Source organism: Sparus aurata, chromosome 7 (assembly GCF_900880675.1).
Source record: "Sparus aurata chromosome 7, fSpaAur1.1, whole genome shotgun sequence".
In the NCBI taxonomy this organism is placed as follows: Eukaryota; Metazoa; Chordata; class Actinopteri; order Spariformes; family Sparidae; genus Sparus; species Sparus aurata.
This window is the reverse complement of record NC_044193.1, coordinates 16,432,941-16,450,294: the sequence shown is the minus strand read 5'-3', so window position 1 is coordinate 16,450,294 and position 17,354 is coordinate 16,432,941. Positions and strand designations below refer to the sequence as shown.

Genomic DNA, 17,354 nt, shown 5'->3' with positions numbered 1-17,354 from the left:
GCTGGGTGTAAATAACCTATTTTAAAAACAGTTTGCTATCCCTGGCTTTCATGACACTTCGGTAACATCGGAGGAGTTGTATGGAGCCATTTTATGTTTGAATTAAAATTGAATGCAATGAACTGGTACGCTTGAAAGACTGTTCTCATAAGTTTCTCTGAAGGTTATATTTTTTTTTACCTTTATAGAAAATTCCCAGAACGTTATGTAGGAACATGTCCTCCGTCTCTGCATCTCAAAGAAGCTCTGTTTCTGTCATTAATTAACCTTTCACACAGTTGACAGTTTTTTCTAAAGGCTCCTTGTAGTCCCATCACCCCTCCACCGAGCAAGGAGGATGTTGTTTTTCTTGCTATTAACCTTCGGATGGATGCGTTACTGGAGATTTCTTTTAGTAATTTACAACAAATAACACCAATCTGCCCCCCCCCGAAAAGAGATGCACTCCTTTTTCTCAGGTCAACCTAGGTCAAACACCGAAGAGTCTTCTGTCTACACATCAGAAGAAAGAAGACCTGTTTTCTAACAAAGATGGTTATGATTGAATGTCTACAATTGTAAGTTAGCTAATGACGGCTGATGTTCTTTCCTTTTGATCAAATCAGTCAGATACACCCTTTAAGAGTAAAACCGCTCAGGGCCTCCTCCTTGTTTATCTGGTCCTCTTGTCTCCCAAGGATTTGCGACATGCTCCGTTCTGTGTCTTTGACATTCCAATCCAACAACGGTCTCTGTACTCATCCAGAGTTCCAACAAGTGAAAATAACCAATAAACTAGAATCTCATCTGCTTAATTTTAATATATTAAGGAACGGTAAGAGATATTCATAAAACTGATGTTTTCCTCATTGTTATTGTTAAGCCAAGATAAAGTTTGGTTTGGGGTAAAACCCCAGCCCTTCCCTTTGGTGAGCCCTGGTGAATGGACCAGACTTTCAGAAGATCCTTTTTGCTTAATACCTTTGTTATTTACCAGTAAAATATATCTGACATATGTTTTTGTTGACAAGTAGGCCTATTAAGCAAGAACTAGGAGGAATATGTTTAAGCCCTCAGTTCTACTGTAGTGTTTTATGTGTGACCAAGTTTTACCTCTTTTTGAAGTGATTTTAATCATGTCATATTCTTTCATGTAGACAAAATCCACCTATTTAGCCTTAGAAGCGATAGTTTAGTTTAATTATGTCTTGTGAGTTTAAACTCGTATCACAAAAGAAGTGATGCTGTCCCCTCTGGGTCCACCTGCCAGTAGGGTCATAAAAACAGAGACATGCCCTTCTTCTCACTCTCTTATCCCTCTTCCTATCACGTACTCTTCTTACCTCACTCTCTTCTGCACTCTTATCCTTTTTAAATCACTCTCCTTTTTAAAGTATAATCCTTTATTTTTATTTTTGCGACAAGCTCTAAGACAAGCAAATTGAATCAGTGCTTTGAGTGCTTCACTTTTATCAAAGTTTTTAACAGAACAAAGTTCTTTTCTTTTTGATTTTGTTTAATATATCGTTTAAGTATCACCGCTTGATTCAGAAGAAGTTGAATTAGTTTAAGAATCAGAGCTTAAAAACCACGACTTGAAGCAACGAAGAAGAAGTCTTTATTAAGACCATCATCATTGATAAGGATGTTGATTGGCTGCTTCAGAAGCCGTACAAGCTGTTTCCAACGAAACAGGGACTTTGTGCGCTCAAAAGCCGAGACCAGCTCTCCCCCTCAGCGCTTTTTTTAATTCAGAAAATGCCAAAATAGACCATAGACAAAACTATATAAACAAATGTAAAAACACAAATGCAGATACAAAGTAAATTAAATGATAGCAAAGGTGAGCTTTAATGAAGCTGATGGTGCAAATACAAAAAATACAAAATCCAGAAAGCAAAGGGATTCCAAAAAGCATTCAAAAGTTAAGCTGGGCTCACGCCACAGGCCATACCTAACCAACTGTTTTAAAGTTTTTTTACCTGGTTAAATAAAGGATATTGATTAATTGAACTGTGAAACCGGGTTGCAACATGCACATTATGGGAATCTTCACAGATGTTCCCCCCTCTAATCTCAAACCTGCACACACTACATGACTTGAAACTAAGGGCACATCACACACTACAGGACAATAAGATCACCATGCCAGAAGGAGCAATACAGCACCTCACATGATTTATCTCACGTGATCTCAAATGTAAACAACTTGCTGTAGTAATAAATATGCTTTGTAGTTTGAGTTGTAGCCGTGTTGACTTCACACATGAACATGCATCCTTTGGTTCAATAAAGCAACTAATTATCATGAAACTGCATTATAATATTAAAGAACTGTGACGACTGAGCAAAGTTAATATAAATTACTTGAAGTTTGAATATTCAAGTCTCCAAATCATTTTTGGTCCACAGAGGCAGTGGAAGACAAACTACTCTAAACATTAATCTGCTCCCTTTTCCCTTGTGGTCTTTGATCAAGTTCATATTGATAAAGTTAAAAAGACAGTCATCTGACATTAACAACATATTAGACAATTTTGTTTATGTCGCATGAACACCTGCTGTGAACATTTAAAGGTTGCATTATCTTCTTTTCCTTATATCACAGTACAAATGTAACAAAATAAGTTATATTTTTTTTGTTTTTTTAAAGCATCTCGTGAAGCAGACTTTAAGCAAAATGAATCCCTCCAAGGATGGATGTTTGGGCTTTCCCTCACGGGTCACTCCTCCACTCGGGGTCCAGGATCTGCAAAAGATAGCAAGGTGTGGCATTTAAGCAAAAACAAAACTTAAGTATAAGTAAATTAAAGTTGCTTATTTTGAGGGGATTTATGAAAATAAAGATATGTTTGTCACCTTTAGCCTTAAGGAGGGCAAAGAGTCTCATCACCATGTCCTCGTCGTCCTCTGCTGGAGTAAAACCAGTGGAGCCTCCTTCATCTTTACAGTACTGGATGAACCTGCAGATGAGCAGGAGGGAGAGAAAAACAACAAAGTTAACAAGGACTGCTCTCTTTAATTTAAAATACAATTTAAATGTTAATATATATATGCTGACAGCAGAGATCAGAAGAGTCCATGTTATACGTACTTTTTCCAGGTCTCATCGGTGTTCAGCATTGTGGGGTTTCCCACCACAATCAGCAGGGCTTTAGCCCGAGTTACAGCTACGTTGAATCTCTGGACAAGAAAAGAGTGTGTCAAAATAATGTTTGCTATGTACACACACAGTGTACATGCATGTGTTTGTGCTGTGTACCTTCTCGTTCTTGATAAAGCCGAGGTTGAACTCTTTATCTAACTCTGTGTAGTCGGGCCTGCTCCGGACTGTAGACACCATGATCACCCTTCTCTCCTGACCCTGGAACTCCTCTACAGTTCCAACCTGATGCACACACACAGATGCGCGCACACACACACACACACACACACACACACACACACGAAAATACACTTCATAGACAGCTTCTGTTGTGTGTCTTACATCACTTAAGTGCCAAATATTTAGTTACCTTTAGGTCGCTCACGTCCCTCAATTTAAGGTTTTTCCCAACTATATGGAGAGCCTTACGGATTTTCTGCACCTGTGTGACACCCAGAAAAAACAGCTTCAGCTTTAAACCCAAATGTACTTACATGTTTCCCCTTCGACTGGTGTTCGATTGTACTAAAGTCATCTGCAAAACTATTACCTGTTGTAATGTGTGTTGAACTGAATTAATTCTGACCTGTTTCCTGTAGGGGGCAATGATGCCTATGTCACTGGGTGAGACAGCAGGCTGCACTTTCTTGGCTTGTTTCTGCAGCAGTTTTTCCACATAGTCCATCAGCACCTCCACCTCCGTTACATTGAAGAATGAAGGGCTGCTTCCCTCACGCTCGTCAACACCGTTCACACCATGGAAGATCACTGGGAAGCCCTGAAAGAATTTATTTTTTTAATGTGAATATTGTGAAAGGAAATGAATGACAGAACTTTTGTGAGGTAGAATAAACTTTGAGCAGGGCTAAAAAATATTTACCACAGTCCACAACGTAAAAACAAGTATAAAGAGTGATGCGTGGGTCTTGATTAGCATGTATGGACACACAGAGAATCAGTTACGGGATTGTCTTCTTGTAAATAAAATGAGGGTTTGTGTGTTGAAGCACAGGCAAGCCAGTGAGGACATAAAAATCAGTCCTACCATTCTGTGTTATTCACAATGAACACACCATGTTTTAAAGCCAGAAAATATTCATTTTGTATTCTTGTTTTTTCACAGAGCACGCCTTAGCATCGATAGGTTCATAGGAGAAGACCAAGGGCCGACAATATCAGGGAAAAAAACCTCCTGCGTACTGTCCACCTCATTAAATTCAATGAAGACAATCAAGACAACCTGATGAAGGTCTAAGTACTGAAACGTCGTCATTAAACTAAATTGCAAGTGAAGTGAGTGTGCAAAGTTTTTTTTCCCCTATATTTGTGTGTTTTTAAAGATATGAATTAGTCAAATATAAATTAATCAATCATATCAATCATGTCTATGTATTGCCCTTCAACAAAAATTCCTCTATCAAAAAGGAGAAAACTACCTGACAGCACTAGTATTTGTCATGGCTCTAGATTCTAGAAGTCTTTGTGTTGTGTCTGGTGTCTTGTGTTTTGTCCCTTTTTGTGTCTCTTAGCGTTCTCCTCTGTGCTTTTCCCTCTATGTTCTCCCCTCTGTCTCATCCTTTTCCTCCTTGCATGTTTGTCTCCCTCTGTCTGTCAGTATTGTTTCCTTCATGCTTTCTCCCGTGTCTTTCCCTCATTATCTCACCTGTCCTCCTCCCACCTCTCTCCCCACCTGTTCCTCGTTCCCTCATTAGTGTGTCTGTGTATTTAAGCCTTGGTTTCCCATGTACGCTTTATCAGTTCGTTGTTTGGTGTTTGTTTGATGTCTCCTCCGAGTTCCTTGTGTTTCGTCTTGTAGTAACCATGATCTGCGCTCAAATGTATACCACTCAGTTTAGAGGGCCCAGCTGTTCTTTTCTGAGCAGTGGGGAGCACCCCGCAGTCCCAGCTAAGCCCTGTACTGTATCTTGTGTATGATGGGGTCGACAGGGAATGTTGGAATTAAAGCTGTAATTGCCCCTGTAAGACTAAACGCATGACTAAGTGACGCCAGTTGCCACCCAGGGCCCAAGGGAGGGAGGGGCCTGGATGTGACACCTGGGGCTTAAAAAAAAAACATACTGAAATGGGCATTTCATGGGTATAATGTCAATACAAAAGTTAATAGTGGAAAACCTGTATTGATCATGGTTAAAGAAGAAAGGCACAGGGGTTACATCTTTGCATTGCATTTTTCAGTAAAGCTAAAGATATATTTGCTTTCAGTGGTTGTGAATGTCCTCAGAAAATAACAGAGGCAGAGTGACAGCTATCAGAAAGAGATTGAAAGAAACTAGTTTTGTAAAAATTGTAATTTGTAGTTGAGAGCATTCTGAGTATTTGAAAGTTCTCCCATGTTTTAACAAAAAACATTTATATACTGCTTTTAATTTGACATTATTTTAATACTTTAATTACTTATTATTATTAGTCATATTATTAGATTCAGGGATATGAAGCATTTGAAGTTACTCCAAGAATTAACATCACAATAATGAAATATAGACGGCACTGGCAGAAGTGTCTATTACAGAGTTCAAAAGGTAAAAAGGTCTCTGCATCTAGCTGATTCACCTGAATGACCCGGTGGACACTAGAAAAAAGTGTAACTTAATGGCAATACATTTGAGGGTATATAACAAAGTCTGAAGGAGCAGGCATTACTTATAGGGTAACCTCTCATGCACTGACTTTGCTGAAAGAAGAATCATTACCTGCATCGGAAGGGGTTCCCAACTGCAGAAGGAGTTTTCCTTCGCACAAACCTCCAGCTCTCCATCATAGAAGAGCTCGCTGGGAACCTTCAGGATGGCAGGGTGGGACCTGAAAGAGACGAACACAAATGGAAATAGATGAGAAGATGTGGAAAGTCAGTCCCATCCTTTCTCATCTCAAACCATCACCACTTCCGCACCTGTAGTTCTTCAGCAGTTTGGTGACAAAGCGATTGTTGAACTCGCCCTTTTCGTTCTTCGAGTACAGAGGGAAATCATTCATCAAGCGCTCCAAGAGGGACACTCCTGCGCACAACAGAGCCTTTTAAGTCCAGACACTCCAGATATACATGGACATAAGTGGAGGGTATGATTTCGAGCTACTAACAAAAATGGCATTTATCCAAACTACAGTGTTATAAGCAGGAAAATGTATATGTTGAGTGTGTCTGTAGTTACCCATGCCATATTCTTTAGCAAGAGAAGATCTGACAATGGGTCCGAGCTGCTTGGGGTCTCCAGCTAGAACCACCTGCCCAGATTCTGTACAGAGCAGCCCTTTGATCCACAGATAACACAAATCAACCAACAAATAAAGCAAGTACAAAACAATCACAGGAAACACACCGCTGTTTGTTTTCTTTACCTGCCAGTGGGATTAAACATTCTGTCTCCAAGGCGTTTCCCGCCTCGTCCACAAAGATGTGAGTGAAATGACCCTTAGGGATGCCACTTGTGACCAACCTGCAGAGATCAGAGGGTACAAACAAACTTACTCCCACAGACATTCATCATGAGAGTTGACTGCAAGGTTATCAAATGGCAGAGAATATAAACACAGGATGTGAATACTGTAGTGTTTTTTATACTGTCATGAAGGTGAGTGACTGTAGTGCCAGAGTCATTCACTACCTTCCAGCTGTATACAGGGTGGTGACTATGATCCTGTGCTCCATCAGCTCAGCTTTAGTGGGCAAGTTCCACTTCCCATCCAGGTTAGAGAATGCCTGTGAAAGTACCACAACGTCCATGAACACAAAACTTAACAATGAGTGGAAGTGCAGCAGAATTGCAGCAAGAGAGCGAGTGAATATATGTGGATATTCTCTGGATGAGTGTGAATAAGAAATGGTTCACATCAGATGTGATTGATTTCAAATGTAACATCGCTGACCTTTAGAATGTCAGGGACATTTTTTGACTCCAGGCTTTGGGCAAACATGCGGTACGGTTTGAACTCCAGAATCTTCTCGCAGAGCTGATCAGCAGCGCTGTTGGTAGGAGCGCAGGCCAGGATATGGCAGGAAGCCTGCGTCATAACTATCTGCTTGATGGCCTCCGCCAACGTCACAGTCTTGCCTGAACAAAGAACCATTAAAATAAAATCAAATGCATTACATTTCTGGCTTTGTCATTGGTTGTTAGGATAACAGGTCAAGCCTAAATTGCTTTAACAGTGAAGACTAAACATAAACTTTTTGTAGCATTTTGGCCGTTTGTTTGCATGAAAAGGCAAACTTTTAAAACCTAGTTCGATCGTCCTGGAAACTGGCAGACGTGATTCCTGTGAAAATGGTGACGACGCGGCCGCACATCTGTGTTGTGTTTTTAGCAGTGCTTAATTATTTCAATTAAAGGAAAACTCTTCAAAACAGACAGAGTTATCAAATTATATACTGTGAGAAACACTGGTATGGATCAATATGGAAAAAATATTTGGGATCTTTATTATTTTTTTGTCATATTGCCAAGTCCCAGACAACATAATACACTGGTTATATGTTGGTACATTACCTGTTCCAGGTGGGCCAAACACCAGGTAGGGGGCAGGTTTGGATGAGCCAGCTACAATGTGCTGTACAGCACGATACTGCTCTGGGTTTCTCTCCAGCTTTGGGTCAAACAGCTTACTGAAAGGAGGACAGAGGATGAGATTCATGATGGTAGAGCTGAGTCACAGAAAAAGAGAGTCATTATGTTTACCTGCACAGCGAAGCACAGGTAACACAAGATTAACATGGTTTATCTTGTAACTAGTTTAGTAGAACAGTCTTTCAAATGCCTTCATAAATACAATTAATCTTTTAGTTTTGACTGGACATTAGATCAGATGAGCAGTAAGTATTTTTCGTTTACACTATTGAGGTAGTATTTTCTCGCTCTGTCTTTGTAGGTGTATAAATGAAATAAACCCTCCTGAAGTGAGATTGTGCTGGTCCTATCTTACTCCTGGAATTTCGTTCAGGAAAATGTCATTAAGGCTGAAATAAATTCCTTCTGTGCAATGTTTGCATGGACAGTTCTTTTACAGTGGCATGGATTTTGTGGGTAACGTATCTGTGCACTTTTTAATCCACTTTCAAATCCACCTCCGGGCATGAGTTGGATCATCCAGTGCCTTCGCTGCAAAGACCTCCGCAGGTGTTTTAATGTATCTTCAGAAAACTATAATAGGTAGTTAAGTGTGTTTATATTTGTAGGTCAATAATTAACATCATCCATTAATATGTAGAAGAAGGACTATTAAAGACATCTGTGGCGTAATGCAAGCAGCAACGATATTTCCCTTTAAACAAATAGATAGACACAGTGTATATACAGTACATGTTCTTTTTCAAGTGTCTCAAAACTTTTGGCCACAACTGTACTAGTATGTCTAACCTGAGTTGGGGAGGCTTAGTTTGCTGAGAGGGGAAGGCACGGTGAGAAGGGAACAGCACCTCTCGCAGGTTGTTTTTAACTGCCAGCTCTGCAGCTCTGTGCTGAAGACGTAAAGTCAGGTCACTGATGGTGAATTCAACACTGAACTTCATACCATCTTCAAAGCGGTCCAGCAATCTGCAAACAAATGCACGGAAAAACTGTGTGAATCTCATATACTCACAAACACTGATACAACTGGTAAAAAAATCCATCAATATTTTTTCTATCTTAGTGACCGTATATTACTGTAATGTGTCAATCTTACTCTTGGTGGAAGCTGAGATGGACACTGTTGAGTTGCACACTGTGGACGTAGCCGCGGTACTTTTTTTTTTCTCCTAAAAGACACACCAACAACACATCACCTCGTAGCACAGACGGGCGATTCTCAGCAACGCCAGGCAACTGGCAGGTGACCAAGAATGAAGAGAGACATAAATCATTATTAATAAAGTCAATATGCAGGCGATTATGTTGTTAATTCAAATAACTAATTTTCTTTTTCCTTCATGCTATAAATATTTTCACACCGTACTGTACCACAACCTGCAGTCAGAAATATACAATGGCTATTGTACCAGCTGTGTAGAAAATGATACATTTTCAAGGGATCATTGTGATGGTCTAAAAATAATTGTTTAAACTTAGACACTTGTCTGTTTTTTTTATTTTGTTTTAACTCCCTTAGCAAAAAGTAGTTTATTCAAGTGTACTACAAGTATACTTATTTTATACTAAAACTGAGGTAGTATACTTGAAGTATACTTTTTATATACTACATTTTACATACTTATGAAAAGTATAGTGAAGTATACTTGGCTTATACTGAAAAGTATAAAGAATAATCTAAGACTACGTACATTAATACTTAGACTTATACTTTAATACTAAAGCTTATACTTGTACTTGAGTATACTGTGGACTGTGGCGCAAAGACTCTTGGGTATTTTGTTGTTGTCGGTGTGATTATGGTTCATGAATGTGTTTGTGAATAAGATTATGTGTAAAACGGTTGAGGTTTAATTCACATCCTTGTTCTGTGGTTAAATTGTGTCGAATTAACAAAGATGATAAAAATGTTGGCACCGTGAGTGAAGGGGTGTTTTCCGAGAGAGACCTCCCGTCTGTAAAACTGTCTTCATGTATAATTATAAATTGTGAATCTCTTGTTGGAAATTCTCACATTGCAAGTACTAATATTAATAATATCTTGATGTAAGTACATAAAAATGTTGAGTCCTTGAGTTGTGCTTACATTCAAATTGGCAGAATAAAAGTGTTTTTCATTATACACATTTGCTCTGAGGTATTACCCTTGTTACAAACTTACATGTTAATAAACTAAAATGTGGACTAGAAGTATATACTTAGTACACTAGTAGTATATAGATGAGTGTACTTGATGTATACTTGAAAGTGTACTTCTGTAAACTTAAAATGACCTTATAAAGTATACTTAAAGTATACTTTTATAAACTTAAAATGTTCCAATTTAGTCTGAAGAAGTATCAAATTAGTTTACTTTCTAGTGTGCTACTAGTACATGGTCCATAGTATACTTGCTATACTTATACTTATACTCAAGCATACTTAATAAAATTAACTTCAAGTATACTACTTTTTGCTTATGCACATCACCTGGAAGTATGTAAAGGAGACCAGAGCCAGCTGTCAGTATATCAGCATGCCAGCTAAAGTAAACCAACACAATCGTCACTGATGTTCTTTGCAGTGTGATAATGTGTTTCAATGATATGCACTCATTTTTGAATGAATTCCTCCAGACAAGGCACTGCAAGTGTTATTTAGATAGGTAGCTTATGCAAGTTATCTTAAAACAAACCTTAAAGAATGAATGAATAGGTGAAGAGATTTTTGTGGGTGAATGAGTGAGCACATATTAACCTCTAGAACAAGCAGTTTCTTGTTGAACTGGTCTCTGGTCATGGTGGCCTCTGCTCTGTCATCATTGGGGATGTTGTATCTCTTGATGTCCTTCTTCATCTGTTGCTCCTCCAGATACAGCAGCAGGTGAAACTTCTCGGAGTACCTCTCCCAGTTCAAAGGTTTTTTCAGCACCTGTCTGATCAAATGAAAAGAAAGACATTTTATGCAGTGCATGTATTGTTGAACAGAGGCCGGGTTGTTTTATGTCATGAAGTTATGGTTTTGGCCTGTGACCACATTAAGTCCTCTCTCTAAGAAATATGTAGGTTGTGCTGACAAGCATATGGATTGTGTTCAAAGGAAATGTTTTTTGTTTTTTGTTTTTTTGTTTTTTTTCAGTAAAGCTCTACATTTATCTACAGCAAAGTTGAGATTGTTGGGACGGAAGCTGGCTGTACAAAGTGTGGGAGTATGACACACAGCACTGTGGTTTACATCTTGAGTTTTGTCTTCCAAAAGATGTCACTTCCCCTCTCTCTAATCCTGTTTCCTGTCCAAGTCTTCAGCTGTCCTATCAATAAAGCCAAAAGGCCAAAAAAGTACTTAAAAAAAAAAAAACAACAACACCACAATCTTTCCAGTGTCAATATGTAACCATAAAAGGTTTCATATTGAGGTACAAGTGGATATTGTATTGCAAGATCCGATATTTTGGCAACAAACAAAATACATTGCTAATTAACATTTTTACTGATATCTTTAGTATCAATATTTTTGAGACTTACCAGATATGTTAAAGGGTTACATTCTATTTTTCAACCTGGACCCTATGAGCCCATGGTTTTGTCTGTCACTTGTACCTCACTTCCCCACGATATACTGTATGCAAATAAACACCTACATGACTGACACAAAATAACAAATCGTTTTGTACAAAGTCTCAAGAAGAATTTCTTGTAGACAGCGTTTCACAAAGTTTCTCAAGTTTGGTTTCACGCCTGTACTAAGAGCTGTCCACTTGTGATTGCATCACTCAGAACACATGTTGATACCAGGTCTGAACAGCCACTAAGTGACGAATGTCTGACAAATAGTGATAACAATTTTTTGATCTGGTCCAGTGCTGCGATACCCCATGGGCTCCAGTGTAATACAGGCAACTGCACACTGTCAAAGTATGTCTACCTGAAGATCTTGTTTTCGCCAATGACGGGCTCAGTGCAAAGCACCCAGACTCATTTTTCAGAAACAGTTCTTTTTAAAGCCAATGTCAACTCTTATAATAATGTGTGATTGGATGAAATTGGACTAAATGTACCTTTTTTTAAAGAAGGCAGGAGATTTCTTCTGATACATATAATCTGGTATAGGATAACGTTCTAGTCTGACCCCATTTTGTGGGTCCATGCTTGACAGCCTGGGGAGACAAAATGGAAAAGTTTGGATACATCACTAGGACACACAGGGCATTTAACATTGGCTTGTATTTGCAATGTGTTGGGTGAACAGTGATACCTTTCGGGTCGCTGTCCGTCTTTAATCTCGCAATCAACTTCAGGGGGTCGTGCGGTGAAGGAGGGAGGTTTGAAGGGTGAAGTAGGGCCCAGCTCCTGTCCTAAGGCAGTCCTACACCGAAACTCAATAGAGCGCACAATATAGAAGGCATCGGTGGAGTGATGCGGTTTGAATTCAAAGGCCAGTAAGGCTGCATAACATCCAACTTGACTGCAGTGGAAGTGAACCTCGATTGTATGGCTGTTGCCTGAGAAAAAGAACAAAAACAGGTGTCATTGTTGCATTAATAAAATATAAAATATGGCATCCTGATATTTTAAATATTCATATTCAGGAAATAGTTCCAGTTCACTTATATTTAGTTTATTGACAACAACATTTCGATACTTCGCAAGTAAGTGTACAGTGTGCGGGAGTCTTTTTCCGTCTTCTTCTTTGCACCTGTTGACCCTAAGGTGTGCAAAAGCTGCACTTTGTAAATATTCAAATTCAAATTAGCTTCAAAATTCTAATGAAATCATTGCCAAAGCTAAATTACATGTTAGAAATCCCAGTGTCTGAGGATCAGGGAGATGGATAAACCTTCAAAGACATTTCTGCTCAAATTCTTATACTCTTTTCAACCGGCACAGTGTAACTAGAGTGGCGTATATCAGTTTTACGAACTGCGTGTCTTTTATTTACTGTTAACAATGCAGTAACATTCCCTTCCCATCATCAACCTAAGCAATAACACTTCTTTTGTTACATAAATTGATATTAATGCTTTGTAGTTTATATTTGATTAATTCAACTCTTTATTTGCTTTCACATTTAATCAGCCATTTTATTTATTAATCTTTATATTTTTTTTATTTATTGACATATTTCTTTATCTATTTAAGATAGTATGTCAGAGTAAATAAAAAGCCAGGTGTTAGATTCTTTACTTTCTTCAAGCTGACGTGATTGTTTCTGAATAAGGTTTATCTTTAACTTAAGTGTTTTACAATACTGAATGTGTGTACGATTCTTTTTGGGTCTTTATATATCAGGTTAGACAATTTTCTAACTTGTTCATTCAAGGTTGACAGTCTTAGACCAGCAGTTCTTTTTTTCTCTTTATTTGTACTTAATTTCAATTAAGCTCTTTCATATATTGAACAACTTTACACATGCCTTCAGTAGCTGAAGAGTAGGTGTCATGGTTGTCACACATGTGGACCCATGACATGGAAGGAAGGCGAAGTTACGCCCTTCTTAAGCTCACCACTAGCTTGAGAGACAACTTTTTGACATGAGCAACTAAAGGATATAAACTGCTTCTGTCTTTTGGCAGCATCTGCACTGAAGATGCACCTCCTCTGTCCTGGTTGCTCCTGCTCTGATACCAAAACATGATTATTTGCCAAAGACTGACTGTAACGCACAGCTTGAACATACAGCTACAGCTGCTTTTATCTGGATGAGACTCTGCCTTGACAAACAGATGATTCCTTCTGGGATGGGGCAATAATTTCTCTGCTATTGGTAATGTCAATAAGATACACTATTTTTTACATTACCTGGTTGCAGAAGGTGGGGGTGGTCCTTGGTCACATTGAGCTCATCTTTAAGTGTGATGCACTTGAGACTGTGCAGTGGGAAGCACTTGGTGAAAAACACGGGTACCCTTTCGGTGTTTTCCACTCTCAAATTTACTACTTTTTTCTTCTAAAAGAAAAAGACAAGAAATCATAGCCTCGCATTGGTACAACAACCAAAATTGGGTTTATCTGATTCAGCAGATGATGATCGGGACACGTTGCAGATTCATAATGTCAATACCTCAGATTTATCCACAAACAAGGAAAGTGTCCCGTTGTCAAAGCCCTGGTCACAGTTGATGCAGACACCATTTTTGTCAGAGATGAGATGAGCCCTGTAGGTGCAAAAAGCACACAGGGTACGATCAATATTAAATCACAGAATCAATTGTCATATATTCTCTTTCATGTATGTAATACTTGCACAGAAATGAAAACGTGGGCTGTGTTTAACACAATGCCAGTGACGCAAGTTAATGACAGCAAAGCGGGCGATTAGACTTTGTGGCCTGCTTGTATCCTAGCAACCAGCAGGTTATGATTACAACTTTACCCACACTATTTCCTGTCTCGTCTGCTTTTTCCACATGAAGAACTTCAGCTGGTTGTTGTGGTGATCCTGGAGTCCAAAGAGAACCCTTTGTTTGTTGATTGTGACTCTTAAATTTACTTTAAGTTACTGTTCATAAAGCATAAATGTTTAAATTGTTTTAAATAAAAAATGCTGCTATTTTTTTGCCACAGCTTTTTCATATGTATACAGGGCTCATGTTTTCCTTGACCAAAATATAAGGTTACACTCAAGCTTTTACAAAGGCTCTTCTCTCATCCACGTCCCACAAGTGACAAAAACAGAGAAAGCTGTTCTAACAGAGATTCTTTCATCCGTTTGCTTAAAAAAGCTCATAACTTAAAACTCTTATCTCTCCTGTTTCCTCCAGAGACAGAGTTTCCTAATTTGTGTGAGAGCGTAAATAAGGGCTCCTCACAGAAACACACATTCTTTCCCTTAATGGTCTCTACAACGAAGGTCAGGCTGACCTGTGAGCTGACCTGCACACAAAGAGGAGATCAGACACTTAAACATAGTATAAAGTTCATATTTAAAATATTAGAAGTAAAAATGGGCCAGCAGTTCAAAGAAAAGGATTTTGGGAGCAACTGAATCGAATGAGCACTCTGTTACCTCTCTTTCTTCAGTTTTTTCTTGAGAAGACTGGCGATTATCTTCCGGTCTGGAACGTCCATCCTTGCTCTGGGGCTGGCAGCTATCGTCTGGGAAGGCCTTGGTCGACGGAATGTGTGAATGCCACTGGTCCAAACAAGGAATGTTGTCCTGTGCAAAGGATCACTTCAAGTCAATTTTGTCTCCAGGTGAAAAAGAATTCGCTATCAAGTAGCTCAGTGTTTGCTATTATGATATTTTTATTGGCAGTAGTGGAAAAAAATAGTATCCTCAACAGCCTTTTTGCATTTAAATATTAAAACATGTAAATACAGATAAGTATAACAGCATGCTTTGTCTTAAAGGAGACTACTAAATTTCACATACTGTCTGAAAGTCTCTGTTTTGGCTCCCGTCCTTTAAGCCATCCCTCCCTCTCCCCTCCTGAACACACTTGTCTGAGCCACCACTGCTGACATCAACAGAGCAGCTGTGGTAAATCATTTCCTACATGCCAAACTAGCCACAGCGCATTCATTACGCAAATGTGTGACACCACAACAAAGTGTGACGACAACCAAGTCACGGCATTAAACACGAGACCCTTTTCGTTTAAGGATGTAGTGGTGACGACATTTTCTTAGATTTATACTGAACTTACTATCTATGAAGAACACTCACAGTTGAAGTAACAAGGTGGCTTTTCACGCCCCTGGACCTCTTTCATTATGATCAACCCGGTCTCGCCACTATTGTTCTCGGAACTTCAAACATATCCGTGTCTTGATCATTCTTGGTTATGTTTTTAAAAAGCCAACAGACGTCACAACCTGGCCCCTGCCTTCCTTGGGCCCGGGGTGACCTGTGGCAACACTTGTTACTTATTTGTTTCAACATTATCATAAAAGCTTATATTACACATTGGCCTTCCCCTTACATCCCCACCAGACCTAAGCTTAATGGTAGGGTGACATACTTTTACCTATCTGGCTTGGCAGGGACAGCAGGGGATATTCCAGCATCTATTAATACCTGTCAGAGGCATATGGAAAAAATTGTCTCAGTATCTGCCACTACAAGGAGCAGTGTTTTTTTTAGTGGAGAGAGAAGCTTTTGTCGGTGTGGACTTTGGCTTTTTTAACTTTCAAAATCTTTTTACAATCACAAGAACACACATAAAACACGAGAGGAAAAAAAGCAACAAAATGGGGCTTATGGTAAAACCACAATTTGTTATTGGTTTAAAACTTTAAATCTCTGAAAATGTCTAAAAGCCCTGAAACCCTTGGCTTTGAAACTTTAACACAACATTATGTACCTTTTTTTCAATCTTAAAATAACAACTTCAAAATCATTCTGTTGGTACAGTGTCCTGTAACAGGGTGAATGGTGTCTCTGTCTCAGTCACTCGGCCACTCACATCACTTCTTTCTGCACTATGTAACTTCAGTGAGAGGGGAAGATCACAGCCCTACATACATGTTATCAACACAGAACATTATTATAATGAGTTTGTTTATAGTCAGCACCTACATTGCATCTGAAAAATGGTTACAGACCTGAGATCTGTATTCACAACGGTGTTATTGCACTCAAAAATACTGTGGTGGACGAGGAATCACACAAAATGCCATGCATAATGCATAATGTTGCTTTGAGTGAAACAGTTACCATAAATATCAGATAAATAACTGCTCCACCAGAATATTTTTTTTAATGGAATAAATATTAAACGATAGTTTTGTGTTTATACATTGTAGCACTGACTTATGGTGCAAAGTGACATAACACCCAAACAGGCTTCAGACCACAACTACACCACCCGCCAGTCATTACTACTGTACGGATGTGTAATCTGCGATGAAATGTAACTGTGTACATTTACTCCAGTAATGTGCTTAAGTACAATTGTGCGTCCGAGGTCCCATTTCCCTCCGGAGACCATAAATTAAATCGTACCGCACAGAAATGTTGTGTACTTTCTTTGACGACCATATTTTCTATCAGGAGAGACTGGAAAATAAATTGTATATATTTGTTTAATCCCCAATGACTTTAAACAAAGTGAGAAAACCAGTAAACTGATTATAACTGTTATCAGCTGTAGGCCTTAATGTTGCGATGCAATACTTAATCATCATATCCTTTAGCTGTATATTACATAAAGAGGAAACACAAGTGAACAGCGTCTTCTTGTCTTGTCACTTTCTTGAAATGTGTCAGAGGACTGTACTGACGTCTGGACAGTAGTTTCGATTTCTTGAGTAAAACATATTTTATCACTCGCGACTTTTTTCAGACACTGGGATCCATTTCCTTCATGATAAAGAAGATCTCACCTCTTGAAGTGGTCGCTGTAGATCTCTTGACCCGAGTTGAGGTCGGTGTGTGATGGAGGCTTGATTCGTATCTCTTCAACGATGTAATTATAAAGTCCAGTCCAATCTGGCAGGACTGTGATAAAGATAACTTACAGTCTAGGATCAAACACTGATGTGATCTTAGTTACTCAAACAGAAACGCTTCTGGATTGGCACGGCCGGGGGATCATATCAGCATCTGACGGGAAACCCCCAAAGTTAGTCGACGTCGATGTGTGTGTGTGCGTGTGTGTGCGCTCACAGGCAGCGCCCCTCTCTTGCAGGCTGCAGACGGATACAGTTGGGCCTGGATGCAGTACGCAG

At 39.1% G+C, this 17,354-nt stretch overlaps 1 protein-coding gene across 1 annotated transcript; it reads right to left on the bottom strand.

Annotated features, from left to right (window-relative positions):
* Nucleotides 1–1,806: 1,806 nt before the first annotated feature.
* On the bottom strand, nucleotides 1,807–17,354 carry LOC115584467 (putative helicase mov-10-B.1). The gene is made up of 22 exons (XM_030421908.1): nucleotides 17,010–17,354; nucleotides 14,692–14,841; nucleotides 13,747–13,840; nucleotides 13,485–13,632; nucleotides 11,941–12,187; nucleotides 11,744–11,842; nucleotides 10,444–10,621; nucleotides 8,804–8,943; nucleotides 8,497–8,673; nucleotides 7,630–7,745; nucleotides 7,010–7,194; nucleotides 6,748–6,842; nucleotides 6,482–6,579; nucleotides 6,295–6,393; nucleotides 6,036–6,141; nucleotides 5,836–5,944; nucleotides 3,711–3,902; nucleotides 3,495–3,566; nucleotides 3,242–3,367; nucleotides 3,074–3,162; nucleotides 2,839–2,942; nucleotides 1,807–2,728 (listed from the first exon to the last, which is right to left on the bottom strand). The coding sequence occupies exons 2-22, from the start codon at nucleotides 14,751–14,753 to the stop codon at nucleotides 2,703–2,705; spliced, it is 2,562 nt and encodes an 853-aa protein (XP_030277768.1). The 5' UTR covers nucleotides 14,754–14,841; nucleotides 17,010–17,354; the 3' UTR covers nucleotides 1,807–2,702.